The sequence below is a fragment of the Scyliorhinus torazame genome, chromosome 9 (genome assembly GCF_047496885.1).
Source record: "Scyliorhinus torazame isolate Kashiwa2021f chromosome 9, sScyTor2.1, whole genome shotgun sequence".
NCBI lineage: Eukaryota > Metazoa > Chordata > Chondrichthyes > Carcharhiniformes > Scyliorhinidae > Scyliorhinus > Scyliorhinus torazame.
Genome location: NC_092715.1, coordinates 91923338 through 91948885, shown reverse-complemented (window position 1 = coordinate 91948885; position 25548 = coordinate 91923338). Strand labels below are relative to the sequence as shown.

General features: G+C 48.3%; 1 protein-coding gene across 1 annotated transcript in view; it reads right to left on the bottom strand.

Annotated features, from left to right (window-relative positions):
• adgrv1 (adhesion G protein-coupled receptor V1) overlaps positions 1-25548 on the bottom strand; it is a 981490-nt gene that overhangs the window by 384884 nt on the left and 571058 nt on the right. Inside the window, exons 78-79 of the mRNA XM_072516264.1 lie at positions 7425-7832; positions 7003-7187 (exon numbers count right to left, since the gene is read on the bottom strand). Coding sequence (XP_072372365.1) covers positions 7003-7187; positions 7425-7832 — 593 coding nt within the window. The remainder of the gene's footprint in view (positions 1-7002; positions 7188-7424; positions 7833-25548) is intronic.

Sequence of the window (25548 nt, the reverse complement as noted above, 5' to 3'; positions counted from 1 at the left end):
CCGGGCCGCTCGGAGAACCGGCGAGCGGCGATTTTCTGGCCCGGATGGGCCGACAGGTTCCCGACGGCGCCGTCCACCCCTGGTCGCTGCCGACGGGAACTCTGCGGGAACGCTGGGGGGCGGCCTGTGGGGGAAGGAGGGGGGCTCCTTCACCGGGGTGGCCTCCGATGGGGTCTGGCCCGCGATCGGGGCCCACCGATCGGCGGGCCGTCCTCTCCCCCCCCCGGGCCTACCTCCTTCTGCGCGCGGCCCCAAAACACCGCCGCCATGTTGGTGAGGGGCCGGCGTGCGTAAGACGTTCCTCATGCATGCGCAGGATGGCACGGCCCAACTGCGCATGTGCAGGTTGGTGCGGCGCCCATTTGGTGCCGTGTAGGGACGCTGGAGCGTCGTGAACCACTCCAGCGCCGTGCTGGCCCCTGTGGTGGCCAGAACAGGTCATGCCCGGGCCCTGTTCGTGCCGTCGTGAAACACAACGGCGTTCACGATGGCGCGAACACTTGGCCTCCACATCAGAGAATCGCCCCCGATATCTACTACGAGTTAAACTTCACCTATCAGCGACAATAACCTATACTTAACTTCAAGGCGACCGGCACTGTGCAAATGGATAAAGGCCTTTATCTGGATTTCACTTGGCTGGTTCGAAGAAAGTGGCTCTGTCTCTGCTGGGCTCAACCGTCAGGTAGTGATCATTGGTCTTGAACTTAACTGGTTGTTCCTGCTGCAATTGGGTAGGCACAGGCCGGATCCAAGAGAGACAGAACACATGGCTGCGCTCTCTTTTATCCCCCTGGGATTTTGCGCTCTTTGGGGCGGTCCTTAACCTTGGACCCAATAGTTCGACAGGGCTCTGATCACTCTCTTCGATTTCGGCCAATAAAGGGGCGGGTGCCTTGGTAGATGGGTGGGTCCTTAGTGGTCATTGACCTTGGCAGTTTTGTTTTCCGAGCAAGGGAGTGGCGCTGATTAGTCTGTGGCTGTATCGGTTGCTTGATTGGAGTTCTATTGTCCTGGGAAAATGGGCCATTGAAATGTAAACGAGCGGGGGTTTCGGTCAGGTCTGATTACCTGTGTTTTAGATACACATAGGCTGTGTATCTGTCTGAGTCCTGGGTTGGCCATAATTCCCATGGTCCTTTGCAGGTGGCCATCTCAGAAGGCTACAAGGGAAGAAACGATCCACAAAAATGGTTCCAGGGATGAGGAACTTCAGTTGGGTAGATAGATTGGAGAAGTTGGGACTATTTTTCTTGGAAGAGAGGAAATACTCAAAATCATGAGGTGTTTAAATAGTTGGGAAAATCTGTTCCCATTGGTGGGCACAGATTTAAGGTAATTAGCAAAAGAAGCAATGGCGACATGAGAATACACAATTTGATGCAGCGAGTGATTGGGAACTGGAGTGCACTGCCTGAGAGTGTGCTGGAGGCAGATTCAATTAAGGTGTTTAAGAAGGGACTGGATTATTATCTGAAAAAGAAGAACATGCAGGGCTAAGGGGAGAAGGACAGGGAATGACACAAAGTAAATCGCTCCTTCAGAGAGCCAGCATAGATACAATGTGCCGATTGGCCTCCCTCTGTGCTGTGACCATTCTGTGATTCTCTGACAATCAGATACATTTCCATACAATTAGCATCCAACATTTGAAAATGTTTTTTGAAACTGCAGCATGTAGAAAATGGTTACATACCCAGACATACAATTGAGAACCAGGGTAACAAGTTGCATCCCTGTATGTTTGATCAGGTACTGGATAGTTACTATTTCTAAACTTGATAAAGAACTGTGTACTCAGCATAGGAGCGAGAGTTGCACTAATATTTGCTCAACATCTTGAACTAAAACTAATCTGGGCATGACCTAGGAGTTATGCAATGTTTACTGTTTTATTTTTAGAGGCTGCAATGTGAATCTAATTTCCACTATGTAAACCTCCATCCTGTAACACCATGTTGGAGCGTCATCCAACAAGTTTTCCATCCCTGTCATATCACTGAAACAACCCTAACCAAAGTGGCAAATTACATTTCTGGTGTGAACATGATGTGTCATCCCCCTTGACCTCTCCGCAGCTTTCAGGTGATTGACCACACCATGTTTCACCAGTGCCTTTCCTCAGATCAGTTCATGTTAACTTCAGTCAGATTTCCCTTATTTAATTTCTTATTCTTTTCCTCAAATATGGTCTTGCCTCACAAATTTGATTGAATTCTTTGAGGAAGTGACAAAAAGGGTCGATGAAGGTAGATTCATGTGAGAGTACCTTTAAGAAATAGGTGTTTAAGAAATGTACCTTTAAGAAATGGGTGTTTTTCAGTGATGTCAGAGTGTGAGTGGAGTTGGGCTGTCTGTCAGCTTTTTACTTTCATTTTAGGTTGTTTGCTGCAGGGTGTGCTTTAGTTTTGTTTTCAGTGTTGGAGCTGAAGCCAGACAGAACAGGTGTACTGTTGATCTCGCTGCCATGAAAAGACTATCTCTTGATCATTTGGTGAATTCAGAATTATAAATGTTTTCAGTAGTGACTTTAACCTGATGTGCTTCTGTTAAAGGTTATGTTTTTTGTAAGTCTTCTGGATGTTAAAAGGACAGCGTAAGCATTACTTAGTGTTGTACTCTTTGGGGTTTGTATTTGAATTAATGGTTGCTAAGATGTTCACTGTATGTTTTAAAAAGGTTAACTTGAGTTCATAAAATAAACATTGTTTTGTTTTTAAAAATACCTTTCCATTTCTGCTCTACCACACCTGTAGAGTGGGCCGTGTGCTCCCCATACCACAATCTAGTAAAAGTTGTGGGTCAGGTAAACTCCATGATACACTTTGGGGTTCTCTAAACTCTGGCCCATAACAGTCGTGCAGTGGATGTTATGTACAAGGATTTTAACAAGGCGTTTGACAATTGGCCAAAAAAGTAAAAGCCCAAGGAATAAAGGGCAATGTGGCAAACTCGATAAAATGTTGACTTAGTGACAGGAAGCAAAGAGTAATGATCGATGGCTGCCCTTGCAATTGAAAAGTTGTTTCAAGTGATGTTCCACAGGGCTCGATGCTGGGACCCTTACTGTTTGTGTTATATATTAATGATTTGGACGTGAACATGGGTGACATGATTGGGAAATTTGCAGATGACACAAAGATTGGCTGAGTGGTGGACAGTGTAGAGGATAGCAAGAATTTCCAAAATGATACAGATGGGTTAGTGGAATGGGCAATAGGGTGGCAGATGGAATTTACCAGAGAAATGTGAGGTCATGCATTTGGGAAGGTCAAACAATAAATCAAAATATATTAAGAAGGGTAGGTTAAGTGAGAGATATTGGCGTACAAGTATACAGGTCCCTAAAGGCAGAAGTTCAAGTAGACAAGGTTGTAAAGAAAGCATATGGAATGCTCTCCTTCGTGGCAGAGGTATGGAATATAAAAGTAAGTATGTAATGTTGGAATTGTATAAAACACTGGAGAGGCAAAAACTGGAGTTTTGTGTGCAGTTTTGGTCACCACATTACAACAAGGTCATAATTGTTGTGGAGAGAGTGTAGAGGAGATTTACAAGAATGTTGCCAGGGCTAGATAAGTGTAGCTACACGGAGAGATTGTATAGGCTGGGGTTATTTTCCTTGGAATAAACAAGACTGAGGGGTGACTTAATTGAGGTGTATAAAATTTGGAGGGGAAGAGATAAAATTGTTACCCTTGTGAAGAATTCTAGTACCAGGGGACATAGATTCAAGATAAGTGCCAAAAGGTATAAAGGGACATGAGGAAGAACCTTTTTACACAGAGGGTAGTAGGAATCTGAAATTCACTATCTTAGTTGGTGATGCAGGCAGAGACCGGAAACTCTTTTAAGAAGTACCTTGATCTGCACCTTAAGTGCTGTAAGCTGCAGGGCTGTGAACCGGGTGCAGGAAGGTAGTATTAGAAAGAGCACCAGGGTGGCCTCAGGCTGGCATGGATAAGGTGGGCCCCGAACGGCCTCCTTCTGTGCTGTACATTTTCTACGGTTCAATGGAAGCCAGAACACAAAGCTACAAATGAACTTTGAGGTCTGAGCCATCCAGCTAGCAGGGGTGGACATAAACCATCCCTGTGCTGATGGTGAATTCACTGGCAGTAAACCAAGTGAGAATTCAGGACTGCAACATCCACCAGACAACAATTTTATGAGTGATATCTCCTTGTTTCTCAGGCCCCTGCCATGCACAAATTACCTTTCTTTCCTTTCGCCAGCATATCTGGGAAGCAGCCGAGGGAGTCCACCAGTCAAGTCCTCCCTCGACTCCAGTCCTGACAGCAACACAGAGGAGTGCTTCACAGAGCCCAAAGTGGAAGAACCATCACAGCGCTCATCCATACCCTCCACCAGCGAATAAACACACACCTCATCAGGACCTAGTTTCAGAGCATCCTCGGGGTCACAATCTGATGATCACATCACACTGTCAGATCCACAGCAGATGGAGGCAGGGACGTCCCTGGGTATCTGCACTCGGAGGACTGTTTGAGGCCAGGAATCTGCTGAACCCCAGTCAGGTGACAAGTCTCTGGACTCTGTCTTGTCTCAGTTGCTGGAGGTCCAAAGGGAAGATAGGGAGGAAGGGATGTCTGGCACTCTCTTTGAATCAAAAGGTTGCATGGAGGAGTCCGTCCGTCTTTTGACAAAGGTGATTGTGCTGACTCTTAGACCAACACTACTAGGGTGGCGGCAGCCATGGAGGCCTCAGTCTAAGACTTCTGTCCTGCAGAACATGCACTCCACGATGCCGGCACTTGTTGCGATCCATAAGAGACAGCGCCAGAGGAAGGCAGGGCTTCTTGTGCTCACTCCAGCTGCCCCTCTATCTCAAGAAGGCAGCCAGCGGCCCTTGGGACCACAGGTAGGAGGATTAGCAGGTAGACACGTGAGGCCATCCACCCAGATCACTGTGGGAGTGTCCCGCCCATCCAATAACCCTCTTCCTGTGACTATTTTAGATCCAGCTGCACAGTCTGAATGAGGGTGGCACTGCCACACAGCAGCACCCCAAAGGCAGGCAGAGGTGCAGGCAGGGGTCCCCAGGTCTAGGCCCTTCAGAGGACACCACCATCACAGGTCATAACAGACAATAGGGCAGAGAACAGGCTGCCTCAATCTCCACTATAGATGCACCAAGGTGTAGCAGCAGGGTTCGAAACGTTAAGGTCTAGTTGTACAGCATGGGCATGGGTGTTAAGCACTTGTACATAAAGTAAATAAACTCTGTAAATAAACTCCCACTAATTAAACCCTTTTTATAGCTCCTTGTTCTGATGAGCTGTTTTCCTGTAATTCTGAACTGTAAGCCTACTTCCTGCACAAGATAAAGGCAAGGTGTTCAGTGCAAGGCTTCCGCCATGTGCTTTATGCAAGCATCCCTTCACAAACTGAACAGGTCAGTCATGCCAGTATTTCGAATGGAATGAGGATGCCTCCCACATTGTAAAGGACTAGTATCACTCGTTCCGGTCATTGTCCATGTGTGCTCTCTCCACCGTTGAGATGTGGCTAGCTCCCCCATCCCATTTTCTCTGCCTCTGATGACACTGAACCTCAAGGGTACAGCTCACAAAGCATGCCCGTAGGATCAGGGAAAGTAAAACGTTCCATGTTACATCGCCATGATATGACACTGATCATTGCGAGCAAGTGAGCTGACATCAGCTAGACAGGACTAAGACATGCACCGAAACTCAGAGGATCCATGTACTGTCTCCGTTGCAAGTGCATCACTTACAAAGGAAATTAGGGATAAAATTAGATCCACAGAAAAGGCAGAAAAATTGGCCAGAAGAAACAACAGGCCTGAGGATTGGGAGTAGTTTAGAATTCAGCAAAGGAGGACCGAGGCATTGACTAAGAAAGGGAAAATAGAGAATGAGAGTAAGCTTGCACAGAACATAAATAAGAGAAAAGGTTTGGTGAAGGCCAGTGTCTTCCTCAGAAAAAGGAGAATTTGTAATGGGGAAGAAAAAAATTGCTGATTAATTAAATGCATACTTTGGTTTCTTCCAATGTTTACTTCTGAAACCATTGTGCATTGAAAAATTTCCCAGTCACTTCACAACTTCCCTTTTGAAATTCGGCAGCTGAAAGGTCAAGTCCCTAATTAACTCATACTGCAAGTTTTAAACCCAAGCTATTTACCTCAAAATCCAACCTCATCATAACCTTTCATTACAAATGCAGGAACCGGTCATCCTTATCCTTTTTTCTCTCCCAGACAAGCTGTCTCTATTAACCTTCCCCCCAAAAACGCACAACACACGCAACACAAACACACACACAATTTGATTGTTACCTCCATATAGTCTAAAATTACTATTGATAAAATATGGATCTTTGAATCAAAATATGTAGCTTTTTGTCACTCCCAAGCGGAATCATTTTCTGCATTGTACTCCTAATAACCTAAGAAGTACCACTTTGCACTATTAGTCAAATTATTTATAAAGAAATAACAAAATACTGTAGCAAATGGCTATTTCATTTTGTGAAGGCGTGTGTCTGTTTTTAAACCACAAACATGAGAAGAAAAATAATTTAATTGATTGCCATAAGCAAATAGGAAAATGGCTCAGTGTGTTGCTGATTTTCCAGTGTTCATGGTCCCAAAAGTCATCCCATTTTCCAGTGACAACACTTAACTGTCAACACAATGGTTGGAATGTCACAGTTAGAAATTAGAATATGTTTGTACTTAGTGGTGGCTCTGGTATGACATTCCTATTCCAAGATGGAAAATAGGGTTACATTCTTTCTCCATTTATTTAAAGAATGCTTTGAACTAAAAAGCTACTTAACAATTCTTAAATATTTCAGGGTCTGCCTTATGATATTTCTTCTTTGTTGGCATTTACTGAAAGCTACTAACATATTCAACACTTGTAGTAGTGTTTTCAAAGCCTGGATGGATGGAAACATTAGCTGCTGCTTTATTCACTAATTCTATACAATCTCAGTAATCTTGAATAATTTTACCTCTGACCAGGTGATCCACATTCTACATCAGTGAGGAGTGAGAAGGCAAATGTTTCAGTCACTTCAGCCAGCTGACTGAATCCTTTAGTATCTTTGCGTGTGGGGTCTAGTAATGCACAAAGATTATTGTAAAGTAGTTCTCGATTGGTGTCACTGACTGGCCTCTTCTCTCCCTCTTTTATCACCTATTGGATCATAAACAAATTAACCCATTAAATTCATACTCAAGGTAACAAAATTGTAATGGAAAAAAAAATGTTGGACAAGATCTTGCTCCAAGTAGGTCAGGCAAAGTGGGAATTCTAAAATAACTCCCACAGTGCAAAGGCCTAAGTGTTCAGTAGGTGTAGGTGCAGGGTAGAACAATGTCACAAACCAGACCCGCAGTGTCCATGCTCTCAAGTCTGAATTGCAAGTCTTACCTTTTCAAACACTTCTATTACTGCACTGAGCTGCTCGCCTGTGGCCTCAATATTAATCTTGTTTTGCAGTTTCTGAAGAATTTGATTGATTAAGTCATCATCAAGGGGTTGGTATAACTGATCAACCAAACCCCAGAAGAACTGAGAGTTAGCATCCGTGACTATTGTGATGTTTGCTATGCCGTAATCCTTATTCAGCTGAGTTCCTGCAGTTGGATTATAGAGCACCACTTGAAATCGTTTGGGCAATGGATTTGAAGACGCCTGCTCTGGAGTAAGGACAATGTCCAGTGCAACGCTCGACTGCCCTGGTTGGAAAGTTAAAATGCCTTCCGACTTCACAAAATCCATCCCTGCAGTAGCTGGCATTACTAAGGTTTGGCCAACCAGCTCAGCCTTTCTTAATTCCTGTAAAATAAAAATTAATTAAAAATAAGGACACTTATTTACTTCAAGTCAACCAAACACTGACCCCGCTGTTGAGCGGCATTTTTTCTGATGCATATAGGAGGCGATTCTCCGATATTGAGGCCAAGTGTTCGCGCCGTTGTGTTCGCCCCACAGAGGGCCAGCACAGCACTGGAGCGGTTAACGCCGCTCCAGCGTCCCGCCACGCCAACCCGCGCATGCGCAGTCATGGCAGCCCAATCCTGCGCATGCGCAGTTGGGCCGCGCCAACCCGCGCATGTGCAGTCGGGGCAGCCCAATCCTGCGCATGCGCGGGGAATGTCTTACGCATGCCGGCCCCTCACCAACATGGAACTGGTGTTCTGGGGACGCGCGTGGAAGAGATAGGCCGGCGGGGGGGGGGGGGAAGCGGCCCACCGATCCGTGGGCCCCCATCGGAGGCCACCCCGGTGAAGGAGCCCACCTCCACCCCCCCCCACCACAGGCCACACCCCAGCATTCCCGCAGAGTTCCCGCCAGCATGCGCAGTTGGGCCGCGCCAACCCGCGCATGTGCAGTCGGGGCAGCCCAATCCTGCGCATGCGCGGGGAATGTCTTACGCATGCCGGCCCCTCACCAACATGGAACTGGTGTTCTGGGGACGCGCGTGGAAGAGATAGGCCGGCGGGGGGGGGGGAAGCGGCCCACCGATCCGTGGGCCCCCATCGGAGGCCACCCCGGTGAAGGAGCCCACCTCCACCCCCCCCACCACAGGCCACACCCCAGCATTCCCGCAGAGTTCCCGCCAGTAGCGACCAGGGGTGGACGGCGCTGGCGGGAACCTTTTGTGTCGTAGCGGCTGCTCGGCCCATCCGGCCGGAGAATCGCCGCTCGCCGGTTTTCCGAGCGGCCCAGTGCGAATCGCACGCCGCTGGTTTCCGGGGGGTGGGAGAAACGCGTGCTGGGGTCAGGACGGCGTGGCGCGATTTGTCACGGGCCTACCTCCTTCCTCGCGCGGCCCCAGAACACCGGCTCCATGTTGGTGAGGGGCCGGCGTGCGCAAGACGTTCCCCACGCATGTGCAGGATTGGGCTGCCCCAACTGCGCATGCGCGGGTTAGCGCGGCGCCCATTTGGCGCTGTGTAAGGACGCTGGAGCAGCATGAACCGCTCCAGCGCCGTGCTGGCCCCCATGTCCGGGCCCTGTCTGTGCCGTCGTGAAACGCGACGGCGTTCACAATGGCGCGAACACTTGGCCTCAATATCGAAGAATCGCCCCCGTTAAGTCCAGAATTTGCTGAAATAAGAATGGCAATCTGAATAATGCACACTATTGTTAATGTTCAAATCTCCCAACAATTTGTGGAAACTGATGCCGTGTGAATTGTAAACTGATAAGGAGATGCCTCATCACAAGTTGCCAGCCAATTTGTGCTGATCCACTAGTAACCCAGCGAACACTGAATCTTGCCCTTAATTCCTGTGATTTGCATGAAGTTGCTGCATTTGTATATTCATTGCCTGGTAAACCTGCCACAGAAAATGAACACTAGTAATTAATAGTATAAGTACCCATTTAATGATGTGTTAATTGTTAATGACAGCCAATAAATTTCTCTCATCCAGAAAGTGAACAGTTGAAAGTCCAAAATCTCACATTCTTTCACATAACGAATTCTTGTTGGGAGATCTTTAAAAATGTTTACTTTACCGTGTTTGCTTTCCTTACTGTCCCTAATCAATGTGTTGTGCAAAATGAATATGTTTCTTAAACCTGGAGTGTGCTCAATTTGAATAACAGGCAGCAAGTTTTTCTTGGGTTGACAGCCAGAATCGTATATTAGAATTGTTGCAGGATTCCCTCAGAGATGGACTGTCAGCAAGTCACAAAGTTAGTTACTGGTAGTCTTATTATGACGAGGTCGATTTTCTGTACTGGAGGACTTAAGGAACAGGGCTGGAAACCTTAAGATGCTGCCGTGTCCTGTTTTTAAAGGCACAGATGTTACTGCTGCTGCTAACTCTTCAATTGCTTTACGGACAGCACTTAAAGCCTTTTTTTAAAGCGGAGGCCGAGATGGCTGGCTCATCATATGGTCGTTTACAGCTACCTTCCAAATACAGTATTGGGGTTAAGTTAATTAGCCACAACATGGGTCTTTTTTTGCGTTCATCCATGCTGGGGTGTCTAAGGCAATCGCTGAGTTTTGTTCTGAAAAGAAGTTATTTTTGGATGGTCTCAGGATATAGGCACTGGCACTTCCTCGTATGGAAGGCGTTTCTTTTGCTATTTTAAGACCGTGTGGTAGTTGGAAGCCATACATCAGATCAGGTGACTCTCAAATGTCATCTTTTGCAAATTGATTCTATTCAAGTAATGTGCAGACAATGTGCAATGTCCGGGGAAGAGGCAGGAGAATGGTACTAATTCATAATGCTCACTTGGAGAGCCAGTGCAGGCGTGATGATCTGAATGGCCTCCTTTTGCACTGTAACAATTCTGTGATTCTGATTTAACAGACCATTTTTAAAAGAAATGTTAGTTTCAAGCGATTCTAAACCGATTGCAGATGATTTTAAAAGTTATGGATAGGACATGCCTTTACTGGGCATGACAGTTCATTATAACCTGTCTGTGGAAGGGGAGTGGACATCCAGGTGCCCTTTCTAAACCCACCTTCCTGCACCCAGCCCATAGCCCTGTATCTTACAGCATTTGAGGTGCAGTGCCAGGTACCTTTTAAAAAGAGTTTAGGGTCTCTGCCTCCACCACCAACCCGGGCAGCAAATTCCGGACTCCCACTACCCTCTGCATAAAAACGTTCTTCCTCAAGTTCCCTCTGCACCTTCTTTTTTAAAAAATATTATTACTGAACGCATTTTGCATACAGACCTAGAAATATCAGAACACAAACCAACAGGCAGAAAAACCCAAGTCAACCTTGGCCCCTGATAACCAGCCTGCAACTCACCCCGCCCTCTTATTTTTTTCCCCTCATCTCTCCACCTGCCCCCAAAACAAAGAAAAGACATGAAACCCGCCCCTCCCCTGCTGACACCGTAATTCACTTAAAAGAAGTCAATAAACCTTCCAAGTGCAGTTTTCAAGATCCTCCAAATTCTCCCTCAGCCTTTTTTAACTGTTCATCACCATCCCCATCACCGCCTCCAGCGAGGTCAATCAATCTTCATAATCCCCTATCGACTCTTCCCTCTTGCATCTTCTGTATTGTTAGGCCCTGTGCCTCCTGCCTCTGCTCCACATGCTCAATAGCCACCCTAAGCGGCTCCATCATCTTAGCCAGGTCCTCTGGGGCCTCCTTCCTTTGTTGGTGGAACTTGTTGTCGAGAAAGTTCACCAGCTGCTCCATAGACCACTGAGTGGGCAGCGCTGCCCACCACTCTCTGACATCTTTTCCTGTGTCGCACCTCTATTAATCTCTTGGTCAAGCTGCTGCCTCTTGTTCGTTACACTCCTCGGGCGGGATTCTCCCCTACCCAGCGGGGCAGGGGGTTCCAGCGTAATGGAGTGGCGGGAACCACTCCGGCGTCGGGCCGCCCCAAAGGTGCGGAATGCGCCGGACTGGTTTCTGCTCCGCCGGCTGGCGGCAAAGGCCTTTGGCGCCACGCCAGCCGGCGCCGAAAGGTCTTCGCCGGGTGACGCATGCGCGGGAGCGTCAGCGGCCGCTCACGGCATCCCCACGCATGCGCAGGGGAGGGGGTCTCTTCCGCCTCCGCCATAGTGAAGACCATGGCGAAGGCAGAAGAAAAAGAGTGCCCCCACGGCACAGGCCCGCACACGGATCGGTGGGCCCCGATCGTGGGCCAGGCCACCGTGGGGGCATCCCCCGGGGCCAGATCGCCCTGCGCCCCCCCCCCCCCAGGACCCCGGAGCCGGCCCGCGTCGTCTTGTCCCGCCGTTCAAAAGGAGGTTTAATCCACGCCGGTGGGTGAGGGTTTACAGCGGCAGGACTTCGGCCCATTGTGGGCCGGAGAATCGCCGGGGGTGGGCCCGCCAACCGGCGCGATTCCCGTCGACCGGCGCGGTGCAATTCCTGCCCCGCCGAATCTCTGGTGGTGGAGAATTCAGGACACGGCGGGGGCGGGATTCATGCCAGCCCCCAGCGATTCTCCGACCCTATGGGGGGGTTGGAGAATCGCGCCCATGGTCTGGTAAGCCATAAACCGGTTCCACCAGAGGAGTATTACATTCCCCCAAATCCTCATGCACCTTTTGACATTAAATACCCCTCAGATCGGGTGGGGAAGGACAAAAAGATTCCACTTCAAGCAGGAGACACAAAATGTGCGACCACTCACTCCATGGCCGCCACCAGACCTTCTGCCACTTATGTCCCCTGGTTCTAGAATTCTCCATCAAGGGAAACAATTTTATTCTGTCCACTATATCTTCTTCTGGACATCATGAGACAAAACAAAATATACTTGCACAAAATAAAATATGAAAAATTGATGAGGTACATATATAAGATACTTAGTGTTTTGAGACTCCAATCCCTTGATGACCAGTCCAGTGTTTCTGGCAGCAATGGATGCTCACTGTAGTCCTTGAAAGGATGCAATGGCGTCAACTGCATCTTTTCCTATGATTTATTCTGCTATGTCCTGATGCTTATGCAAAAACAACCTACTTTTGAGTTGATCAGCAGTAGGAACATCAGCAAAACAACAAAAGAACACTGTAATGGCTGCTTAACTTAAAGTCATTGTTTGGACAATAAACATCCTGAAAATCATAAGATACTTGATATGTGGGCATTTCTGTGCCTATGCTTAACCCTGCCACACATTATGCACAGATTTGGACAGATGTGGACAGATTTTCAATGTGGCTAAAATGCTATGATGTTTTCACAAGGGGTCTGGCGGATAGAGCTCTCATCAGAAAGCCTGTGGGAAATTCTGTCAGTTGTGTAGGGTGGCCCTTCAGGCACTTAAGTGGCCACCTGTGTGCCTTCCCCATGATTGAGGTCTCCAGTGGAGGAGGTCCTGCCCAGGAAAGTGGAAAGTATTCCATCACACTCCTGACTTGTATCCTGTAGATGGTGGATAGACTTTGGGGAGTCAGGAGGTGTGATACTTTCCACAAAATTCTCAACCTCGGACCTGCTGTTTTAGTCACATGTTTATGTGGCTGGTCCAGCAATGTTCTGGTCAATGGTGACACCGTGGATGTTGATGGTGGGGATTCAGCAACAGTAATGCTGCGGCATATCCAAGTGAGATGGTTAGATTCTCTCTTGTTGGACATAGTCATTGCTTGTTTCTTTGCATGTTCCCTGTTATTTATCAACCCAAGTCTGAATGTTGCTCAGGTCTTGTTTCATATGGACGCAGGTTGCTTCAGTATCTGAGGAATTGCGAATGATACTGAACACTACAATCTTCAAGAACATCCACATCTGACTTTATGTTGGAAGGGAAGTCATTGGTAAAATAGTCGAAGATGGTTGGACCTAGGCCACTACCCTTAAGCCCTTCCATCAGCAATGCTCTGAGACTGAGCTGAATGGCCTCCAACAACCACAAAAATCTTCATTTCTGTTAGGTATGACTCTAACAAGTGTTCCTCCTCTGATTCCTACGGACGTCAATTTTGCTAGGGCTCCGTGTTGGCATACTTGGTCAATTCTCAAGGACAGTCACTCTCACCTCATCTTTTGAATTCAGCTCTTAGGTGCATGTTTAGATCAATGATGTAATGAGGTCAGAACCTGAGTGACCCTAACTGACCCCAAACTGAGCATCGGTGTTCAGGTTATTGTTGACTAAGTGCTGGTGACTGCACTCTGTTGATAATGGAGCCTGATGGCATAGTAAAATGGTTGGATTGGATTTGTCCTGCTTTTTGTGGACTGGACCTATGAGGACAATTTTCCACATCATCTGACAGATACGAGGCTTGTAGCTGTGCTGGGACAACTTGGTTAGGGGTGCGGCCAGTTCTGGAGCCCAAGTCTTCGATATTACTGCTGGGATGTTGTCAGAGCCCATAGTCTTTACGGTATCCAGTGCCTTCAGCCAATTCTTGACATCACATGGAATGAGTTGATTTCTGTAATGTTAGGGACCTCAGAAGGAGGCAGAGATGGATCATTCACTCCTATAGACAGCATCAGCAGGAGGGGATGGTGGTTCTATTGTAGGTTGTGGTGATGGTCAACAAGTCAGTTGAAGAGATTTTTCACCCAGCTAAGGTCAGAAGGAAAACTGAAGCATATATTATTGAAAAGTTTGTTTTGTGGGGGCATCGGAAAGACATCGTAAGCGTGAAGCAGTTCACATCATTTTCAAAATTTTGAATTAACATTTAGAATTTTAAAGCTTCTTAAAAAAAAAGACATTACATAGACTCTATAATGTGCATAATTTTGTGCGCTCTGAACTCAAATTGATATGGGGATGGAAGGAGTGAGATGGAAGGAAAGTTAAAGAGAAGTCTAGGATGGAGAAATATAAGAAAACAGCTCCTGAATTGATTTGGATCTTCTTTCTTGGAATATTTTAAATTTAACTGAAATAAAATTTTGAAAACTACTTTAGAAATATTTACTTTGCAGCAGAAACAGAACGTGCTGTAATGAAGTAATATCCAGGCTGTAAGCATTATGGGCGGGATTCTCCATTCCTGAAACTAAGTGTTGATGCTGGCGCAGGATTCGTGGAGTTCTACGACAGCAAAACTGGCATCGCACTAGGATCAATTCAGTGACTGTTGAGGAGCTAGCACCGGCGCCACGAGGTACACAATCGATTTCAATGAGAAACAGTGCGGGATTCATCAGATTCGCGATTGACACTCAGGAGACTGACAAGCTGCAGCAACGTATACACACTTCATTCCCCACACACACCGTCCCAGCCAACAAGATGGCAGCCAGAGCAGCCCCGAGATTTACCAACACCGAGCTGGAGACCCTGTATGTGGTGGAGGAGAGGTGGGTGACCCAGTAACCCGTCCCGGGAAGGAGGCTGACACCTGCCAACATTCGCCATGCCTGGCAGAGTGGCAGAGGCGGTCAGCGCCACAAACAAAACCGTCCGGACCGGCCATCACTGCCGTGAAAGACTGCATGACCTCCTCAGGGTGGCAAGGTGGCAGCACCGTGCCCCGGTCACTAACTTCCACCCCACACACCCGTAACCGCCCCCCCCCCCACCACGAGGGCGGCTGAACCCCAACACTGCACCACATGTCGGCACCCATACTGGCCGTCATGGCCGGGTTCCCTAGTCACGAAGGCCACCAGGTACCCATCCCTGGGCTGCATGCGTCAGACTGTCTAACACTCGCAGGAGAAGACCACCCATAACTGCTGGGAGCGGGAGAAAACTGAAGGGGGCAGCTGGACCTGTGGTTCCTGGGCACCTGCTTCCTGTTCCTCTGGGGCTCATCCAAAGGGTTGGTCCCACCCCACCTCCCTTGAGAACACCTCGGAGATGGTGCCGGCAATACATAGCACCGAGGCCAACACTACTAGGGTGGTGACCGCAGTGGAGAATCTGATGCATGACATCGGCAGCATGAATGGAGGTATACAAGGGGTGGCTCAGTCGGAGATGGCCATGGCCGAGAGCCTCAACAGCATGTCCCAGTCACTGGGTGATGCGACCTAGTACCTGCTGGGCCATGATGAGGCACTGTGGGGCATGTCCCAGTCTCAGGTGGGCATAGGCGAGGCACTGTGGAGCTGGTCCCAGTCGCAGGTGGACATTGCTGGGGCACTCCAGAGCATGTCCCAGTCACTGAGGAGCATCGCCTTGGGCATCAAAAGGGAGCGGCAGGCATTAGGGAGCCACCGGGGCTGGCAGAGCCAGATGACACAGGGACAGCCGGGGCTCGATCCAGCAGCCCCTCCACCGAGGTGAACCCCAGAGACCTATTGGCACCGACCAGGAGGAGGGGGATGCTGGGTGCCAAACTGGAGCCACCTTAGGGAGTGGCGATGGCGCCCATCAGCCTCCCAGAGACCCACCCCCCCTGACAATGACGCATCTTGGGAGTCAGCACCCGAGACAGGCAACGCGAAGCAGGGCCCCCGGAGGACGCCCACCAGAGGCATCGAAGCCCACAGGATGCGTAGGCAGCTTGGCTTCCTCCACCCCTGATGTGCATCCCGGGGACACACCTAGGCGCAGCGTGAGAGCGGGGAAGGATCACTGAGAGCACATGGGGGGTGGGGGGGGGGGCATGGAAGAGGTTGGGAGAGTGGGGTGGCACCATTGTGGGATAGGGGCTGCTGTTGGGGAGACATGTATTGAATTTTTAAAAGTTGGCCTCGATCAACATGACGTCTCTGGCACTTTCTTTCACCATGCACCAATCCCATGCCCAGCTCCCAGACATGGAAGTCCTGGATGCCTCATCCCCTTCCCCAACATACCACGTGCAGGTTATGGGTGTGAGAGAGCACTCAGCAGGCAGACAGGAGTCAGACTATCGCACAGATTGAGGAGTGCCAGCGCCAGGTTATCATCACCCCCTTCTCTCGAAAGTGCTGACACACTCCCATCATCCTGGAGTGTAGTTACACAGACCCTGTGAGGGTAGGACAGGGTGGGGAAGGCGAGAAAGAAAGGGTGTGGGGAATGGGGGTAGGGGAGGGAGAGAATGACAGATGAGGCCACATCCTATGTGAAGCGAGTGAGGATGAGGACCTTCCTGGCCAATCCTCGCCTCTGCCGCCTATCCTCCATCCATGTTCCGACATGTCCCCACCGGGCTCGTTTCCACCCTCTCCTGGTCCAGTGCCTCCTCGTCCTTGTTCTCCTCCTCGGAGGTGGCCACATGTTTCTCCTCCTCTATCTCCAGCACATCGCCCCGCTGCTGTGCCAGGTTGTGGAGGACACAGCAAACCATCACAAAACAGGTGATCCTCCGGGGGTGCACTGCAGTGCACTACCAGAGCGGGCGAGGCATCGGAACCACATCTTGAGGTGTGCGATGCACTGCTGAATGACAGCTCGGGTGGTCATAAGGGCCTCGTGGTATTGTGCTTCCGCCTCGGTCACCAGCCTCTGTACTGGCATCATTAGCCAGGTCCTAATTCATTACCCCTTATCCTTCAAGAGCCAATCGGCTATCCTGGGGTGTACCTCAAAAAGGATGTGGATGTCCAACCTCCTGTTGATGTCGGGCAGTCAATTCTGCTATTGCCGCCTCATTCGGCGTCTGGCCGCCTGGCCTGCCAGCAGCACTACGAAGACAGGGTCCAAGATATCACCCATTGCATGTAATATCTTTAAGGAATTGGGAGAGAGTGAGAGACTTACAATCAGCAGTGTCCCCCAGCCTGGGGCCCTCCATTCCCCCATTGCTCCCCCAACCCCCCTCCTCACGCAACCCCGGCTGGCTGGACCGTGCACTGGTCCCCTCCCCGGTGCACATGCCCACCCTCTGGTTGCCGAAATGTCCCCGGTGCTGGGGCCCAGCCCTTGGGTGTTTGGATGTTGGCTGCTGCGTCCATGGTGTTGCCTCTCGCAGTGTTCAGGCACAGTGTCCAGGCATCACGGTCTGATTGGGATACTAGGCAATAACTCCCACATGACTATGTCCGGGGATCCACTTGGGGTGTGTGAACTGCTCACTCAGTTCTCAATTAGTAATAGCCTTCAACCACGCGGCCAGAGGGCTCTGCAGTCAGTGGCAGTTATGGGTGGTTGGTGGGGCTAGGATTGCCCCTGGTACAGGAACAAATAGCCCAGAAGGTTGCATGGTGGACCTCCGGGCACTGAGACCCCCACCCCCCCCCTCCCAACCGAGGCTATGGGCGGCCACCCTCTCTGCTCCACAACTCCCAGCAACCCCCCCCCCCCTCCAAATGCTGGTGGCCCACGCTGACAGAGGCTCACCCCCCACCCCCCCCCCCCTCCAAAAACTGGTGGCCCACCCTGACAGAGGCTCACCCCCATCCCCCCACCGAACACCAAAGCAGCAACCCCAGTACCCCCGGGCTCATCATTGCCTGGGAGCGTGGCCTGGGTTACTCACCTCCTTGGGTCCCCTCAGCAGCTTTTCCGCCAGCTTCATGTTTTTGAGAATGAGTACTAACTGGCATCCATGTGACCACTTGCTGGGAGCTGGTTAGGCCACGGGAGCCTGTTAGATAGAGGGTCGCTCCCATTAATTGTATGGAGATTGGCCTGAAAGTGGTGACTATTAGTTTATCGAATCTCTACAGTGCAGGAGGTCATTTGGCCCATTGAGTCTGCACCCACCCTCTGAAAGAGCACTCCACCCACCCTCTGAAAGAGCACTCCACCCACCCTCTGAAAGAGCACTCCACCCACCCTCTGAAAGAGCACTCCACCCACCCTCTGAAAGAGCACTCCACCCACCCTCTGAAAGAGCACTCCACCCAAGCCCACTTCCCTGCCCTATTTCTTCCCTTTGGCATCGTGAGAATTCCTTCAGCTTCCCCCTGCCCTTGCTTATGAACCCTGAGCCTCACTGATGGACCTCTCCGCAATCCCCATCCTGCCCCAAATAGCCCTCTCCAAAGACACTGTGACTATTCCTCGTGCTGGTGGCATTGCCTGAGCTGGAGAGTTGCCAATTGGCCAGCAGCTCTCGGAGGCAGGATTTCCACCCTACTGGGGGCCTAAAGTGACAGGAGGCCTGATGTTGCCAGCATAAGGATCTGCTTACCTGGCAATCGTGTTGGGGCTCCTGTTGAAAACAAAGTGAGGTTCCTACCAGTCCTCCAATCTGTGGGGAGGACACTCGTTGACAAAACTAAATTTAAAAATGCAAGTTTTTCTTTCTTTTATTAGATGGACCCTTAGTTTCCTAAAACACAATGTTTCTATCTTCTATTTATACACAATTGTTATCCGGTTTATTTTAGGTAGGTTATCAGTCCTAAAATAATGCAATGTTAATAATACATATGCACCGCATGAACAATAATTCCGATATTTTAAATATATTTAGTAGTTAAAAGTTACTACAAATTAGTATGAACAATAACACCAGACAATCATTTAGTTCGTTTGTGTCACATTACTCGGTCTGCTATTTTAACAATGTGCTAACATATTAATTTATTTATACACTATGCATTCATTTTCTACTAAACAACATAATTTTTAGCTTTAAATGGATAAATATAACTGAAACAGTTAATTGGTTGCTCCTTCCTGGCCATGTTTTCCCACAGTCATGGCTGCTGGCAATGTGTTTAGTGTTGTTGACTACAGGGAACTCAAAACTCTCTACCCCCAAAAATCTGCAAATCAAAGTCAACAAAACTCCCAATTAGTTGTGAACAGTAAATATCTGAGCTAATTTAAATGCGATGCACTAAACAAGATTCTAAGGCAGAGCTTGTAATTTATTAACTTCATGCACAGTATCTTTAAAATCCTGTAAGAAGTTTCACTGAGCATAATACAAAGATTTAAAATAAACCCAATCTAAATCTGTGCAGTGCCATTCAGGTGGATGAAGTGCCACCTGCTGCTTTACAATGGTATTGCTGGTAATTCAAGCTGTTAAATGTTGCATCTTACATTTTTTTTAAATAAATTTTGAGTACCCAATTCATTTTTTCCAATTAAGGGGCAATTTAGCATGGCCAATTCACCTACCTTGCACATCTTTGGGTTGTGGGGGTGAAACCCACGCAAACACGGGGAGAATGTGCAAACTCCACACGGACAGTGACCCAGAGCTGAGATCGAACCTGGGACCTCGGCGCCGTGAGGCAGCAGTGCTAACCACTACACCACCCTGCTGCTCTTCATATTACATTTATAATCATTAATTATCTAATTACCATTATCTGTTTCCACTTTTAGCCACTCATTTCTGACCCTTTCATTTCCTTTCTGAAACATATCATTCCCAAGGTAGGGTAATTTGGGCAGCACAGTAGCACAATGGTTAGCACTGCTGCTTCACAGCGCCAGGGCCCCGAGTTCGATTCCCGCTTGAGTCATTATCTTTCCGGAATCTGCACGCTCTCCATGTTGGCTGCATGGTTTCCTACGGGTGCTCCGGTTTCCTCCCACATGTCCCCAAAGACGCGCTGTGAGGTGAATTAAATGTTCTGAATTCTCCCTCTGCATACCTGAACAGGCGCCGTAGTGTGGCGGCTTGGGATTTTTCATAGTAACTTCATTGCAGCGTTAATGTAAGCTTACTTGAGACAATGATAAAGATTATTTATTTATTTCGGGCTGGCCTTGCCCGTGACATTCATATGCCATAAGCAAATAACAAGAGAAAATAAGTGTCAGGATTGAGATTTACAATCAAAAATGAAAGACGGAGATTCCCTCAACGTGTGTGATGATGATACTCAATGCGGAAGCCTAATTTTCTTCTTTACAGCACCTGGGCTCAGTCCCCAGAGGTTACAGAAAGGAAAACTAGGTGGAGCGATGCTACATTAGCACAACACAAACCAGCAATGCCAGGGTTTTACTTGATGGGTGCACAGCGAGCAGTGAAATAGGGATGTCAGGATGGGGGGAGTTCGCTCAATGGAGTTAGTGGTAGGAATGTCTTCAGAACAGATGATCTGAGGGAACAGGGAAAGCCAGTCCAGATACAAGCTGAAGAGAAATGAGAAAAGTGTGATGTTCCCTTTTCCCATATCCAGGATCGTCATTTTTTTTTCATCGCTATTGGATTTCACAATCCAGCACCATTTTATGCAGGGGCAATATTATTTCCTAATAACAGATGCAGCGGCTACTCACAGGGCATAAAATCTGTCCATGCCATTTTAGGCGCAAGACTGTGATTCACAATGTTGCCTGTTTCCATGGTGGGCAGCATCATACAAATCAGGCACTGCCTCCTTATTTACCTGATTATAGTAGGGCAGCACGATAGCATTGTGGATAGCACAATTGCTTCACAGCTCCAGGGTCCCAGGTTCGATTCCAGCTTGGGCCACTGTCTGTGCGGAGTCTGCACATCCTCCCTGTGTGTGTGGGTTTCCTCCAGGTGCTCCGGTTTCCTCCCACAGTCCAAAGATATGCAGGTTAGGTGGATTGGCCATGATAAATTGCCCTTAGTGTCCAAAATTGCCCTTAGTGTTAGGTGGGATTACTGGGTTATGGGGATAGGGTGGAGGTGCTGACCTTGAGTAGGGTGCTCTTTCCAAGAGCCGGTGCAGACTCGATGGGCCGAATGGCCTCCTACTGCACTGTAAATTCTATGAGTATCGGTCCGAGAAATGCCCACACAGTTGACTGCAGGTGTTCTACAGGTGTTTGTACAGCATGTGCTGATAGCACATAGCCTGCACAGTCTGTCTTACACAGGAGGCCACTGCTGAATGTTATCACTGTAGTTCAGTAAAAGGAAAATTATGATTCCAAGGAAATTCAGCATGTCCATTTTGTAGCCACCTGGGTTGGCCAATTCCCGACGTAAAATGGAGAAATGAAGGGAAATTCAGCCAACACAGGCAGAAACTAGCAGGTTCAAGTTACTGTGTATTAGACTCTGCAAAAGCCCAGACAGCATTGATACCAGCAACCATCGGCATAATAATGTAGCAGCCACCTACATACTAATGAGCGATCCCCGGGAACAATCAAAACATTTAAGGTAAACAAGGCCAAGCCAAACTCCTCGGCACCAGCAGGAGCCAAGACAAAAGAGGTTAACGGACACCTAAAGACCGCCCAACGATCAGGGAACCGCTCCAGCATTGGAGAAATTGAACCAAGCGATTGGAACGAAGTCACATCACTTGAAACCAGGTACAGGGTCCGCCCCGAAGGGCGGGAAACCCCTTGGGACTATAGAGTAAAGCCCCCAAGTTCAAATCGTCCTTCTTGACAGGGTCACTCAGCAACGCGAACCAACCCTTGACAGTGACCTGTCCAGCTGCCTCCAAAGAACGGAAGTCTCAAGTCAACGCTCGCTACGAGATAGGCGCTTCTAGCTACCAGTCCATACCAGCTTTTGAATCCCGCAGACTCAGAACCTGAACGAAAGGCCATTTGTTCCCCTGACCTGGTGGGCCAGTCCGAAGCTAAGTATAGGCCTGTTAGTGATAGAAATAGCTTAGAAAGTAGAGTTTATGCATGAGTAGCGATTTACTGTGTATAATAAATGTGCTTTGATTTGAATCTTACTAATTGATGTATTGAGTTATTGATCATTACCTGAACTTGAACCTCGTGGCGGTATCATAAAGATACCTGGCGACTCTAGAGCAAAGGTTTTAAAACAGAGCCAATTGAACCAACCAAAGTTAGCAACATATGACTGGCGACATCCTGACGGGACCTGATCTAGAAGTGGCTTAACCACTCCGGGAGAACCCAAAATTTGAATTAGAAATCCAATTGGGAACAGAAAAACCACAAGTGTTCAAGCAGTTCTGATCAATCCTCATAATTCGGAAGTGTGTAAATGCATGTGTAACTAACAGGGCGATAAGGTAAACTGATAGATTTTTTGTTGCGACAAAACTGTCGGGAGTTTGTATACGGGAAAATAGCGAAAGCCGTACCTGTAATTACAGCATTGCCTTAATACCCCTTGTTCCAAATTTCAAGAGACATATTCAGATAAGAAAGTTGGCAATGCAGGCAATACAACGCCTCATGAACCCCGAAGAATTTGTGGTCGCAGCGACCAGCAGTAGAGAAGGACAGTGTCCCGTTTGGGAAGAGGAAATCGGAAAGTACCTCAAAGGGATAGGATGGCCCCTTTGGAGCGAATTCTGTAACAATGAGGAAACCGGAACCGGGAGTATAGGACATACTTGGTGGGAGAACCTGAGTGAGATTCACAAGAAGAGCTTAGGAAAAGCTCGCAAGCTGATGGCAATCGTGTCCTGTTTGGCAGAATTGCGAGGCACAGAGGAGGTCATTAGGACGCTCCGGAAAGAGATAGAAGGCATACGTCGAATGAGCAAGGTCGATGTCAGTGAGGTAGAGAAAGAGAACCTAGAGTTAAGGAGGAAGTTGGCAGCAAAAGACGGAGAGGTGGATGATGCCAAGTGGGCACACCAGTCTTGTCTGGCGCACTTAAGCAGCTTCCAATCCCATTACGAAAAGCCCTATCAGGACACGCAATGTGCAGTCCTGGTACGAGAGGAAACCAAGAAGCAGGTAGAGGCATTGCAGAGGCAGTGTAGTGACCTGAAGGCAGCGTTAAGAGCACTCCATACTACCACCACGGAGCAAAGACAAAGCTCATTAGACCACGCAAAGTGCCGGAAGCAGATTGCAGAACTGCAATCTCTGCTTTCAGTTCAAAAAGGATTCCAGGAAACCTTTGGATCACAGCTAGATGAGGAAGACTGCCCTGATTGGGAAGAATTGAGTGAGACAGCGCAGAGATATGTTCAGGGAACATGTGCGCAGGGAAAGCCCCAGAAGAGAAAAGCGCCCCAACCCCCCACAGAGCAGATAGTTCAGGCTCCAATGAACCCAGTCACCACCCACCGCACAGCCACATCGGATGACATGGAATTTCTGTACACCACCCCCTTAACAGTAACCCAATTACGGAACGCGTGCGATAAAATCAAACCGTTCCTCCCCACCTCAGAACCCCACCATTTCTTTGCCAGAGTAAAACAGCAGGCTACCATGTACGGCCTGGATGTGCAAGAGCAAGTAAAGCTCACAGTTTTGAGGTTAGGCCCTTCGGTCGTAGCAGCCCTTACCACAGAATGGTAGGAGGAGGCACCCATGCAGAAATGTATACTGCGATCCTAGATGCGATCGGGTATAACAGGGATGAACCCGTAGATGGCCTCAATAAATACAGACAAAAGAAAACCGAGCACCCCACAACGTTTGCTGGACGCCTGTGGATCCATTTCGCAGCAGTTTTTGGAGACTTAGACCACGCCCATTTGTCCCCAGACAACATGGCCAAATGGACCCACACCCTTATCTCCCATGCCACAGAAACAGGACAAAAAGCTTGTGCCAATTATGATCCCTCAGAGGAGGCTCATAATGAGAAATGGGTTGTAAAAAGATTGTCCCGCACCTGGGAGCAATCTGTTCAAAACAAACCCACAAACAAAAATCCCGAAGAACAGCAGGCAGAAGCAGACATACAAGCAGTTAAGGCACACCAGAAGCCCGCATAGGTAAATGAAAGCAAGAACAGCCCCCCACAAAAGTCACAGGAGTGTTACAACTGGGGACAGTCGAGACACTTTGCAAGAGAGTGCAATGCCCCACGAAAGCCACAGAGAGCCCAGCAGGCAGGCACTCTGAATAAGAATAAGACAGAGCCCATACATAGTGTGAGCACCCGTTCAGATCAGACGGACCTGAACAGAACGGACTGACGGTGTTCGGGCTCCCCCAGTTGGGTCTGCGACACCCTTTGGGATAGGTCCGGCCAACCAGTAGTTGCAGCAAAAATACGGGGACAGCCTATCGAGTTTCTCTGGGACACAGGAGGGTCCCGCACCACAATCAATTCCTCCACCATGTTTCAAAAGGACACATGGCCCACTACAGCCACCATCACCCTCAGTGGCTTTACAGGCCACTCACAGCAGGGACACATCACAGCCCCTGTACCCATTCAAATCGGCAACATCACCACCAGGCACCCCATAGTTTTAGTCAATCTACCCCACACAGCAGAACACATTTTAGGCATAGATTTTATGAATTCCCACAATCCGTCCTTTGATCCAGTCAACCAATGTGTCTGGAGAATGGCAAAATCCACAAGAGCCCCCGCAACGCCCACCATAGGAGAATATGCAAACAAAATTAGCGCAATAGGCAAATTTTGGTTTGACCCGACCACGATTAGCACGAACAAGCAGGTTAGGGTGTTAAGTAATGGGTTAAGAGACATTGCAATTAGTTGTCTTATTTATGTTAAGTATCCATTAATTGACACTGATATGTAAATGGCTTCAGGTGGCCTCTGTCAGGTGGTGTGTTGTTAAGAGTTTTGTGCAGAGGCTGTGAAAGTGAAATAAATGGTGTTTGGTGAAAAGGAACAAGAACTTTAGACTTCATTTCACAGCAACTAAAACGTCTAACAATGGGAGCAGAGGATGGTTTCTGTGCAAATGTGAAGGTTTGAAAGATACAACTTTTCCTGATGAAACCAAGGAGTGAGTGAGAAGGAAAAAAAAAAGATACATGGCTGAACCCAGGATAAAGATGGCTGGATATGACTATCCTCCCTTATTTCTGAAAGGGAATCGTACGACCAATGGAGAAGTGCAGTAGTTATGTGGACTATAGTAACTGCTTTGGGAAAGAGAAAACAAGGTATGGCATTGGCTCTTTCTCTACCATATGGCAGTAAAATCCGAAACAAAGTGCTTTCTGAGCTGGAATTGGAAGAGTTAGACTGAGAAGAAGGTCTGGAGACTTTATTACATTATATGGATAAGATTTATAAGAAAGATGACTTGTTAAGAGCGTATGAAGCATTCCTGAAAACGGAGGATATCTCCATGGAAGACTATATAATGGAATTTGGCAGACTATATAAAAGGCTGAAGAACCACAATCTGGAATTTCCACAGTCTGTGTTGGCCTTTAAATTACTTGACTGTGCTAGAGTGACCAACATGGATAGGCTCCTGGTTTTGACAGGAGTTCAGTTTACTGATAAGGATACCTTATTCGAACAGATGACAAAAGCTTTACAAAAGTTTCTGGGGAAACATTCGATTCCGATTGCTCTGATGACCCAAATAGGTCAGCCTGCAATAAGGCAGAATATGGAAGATACACTAGTAACAGGATGGCGA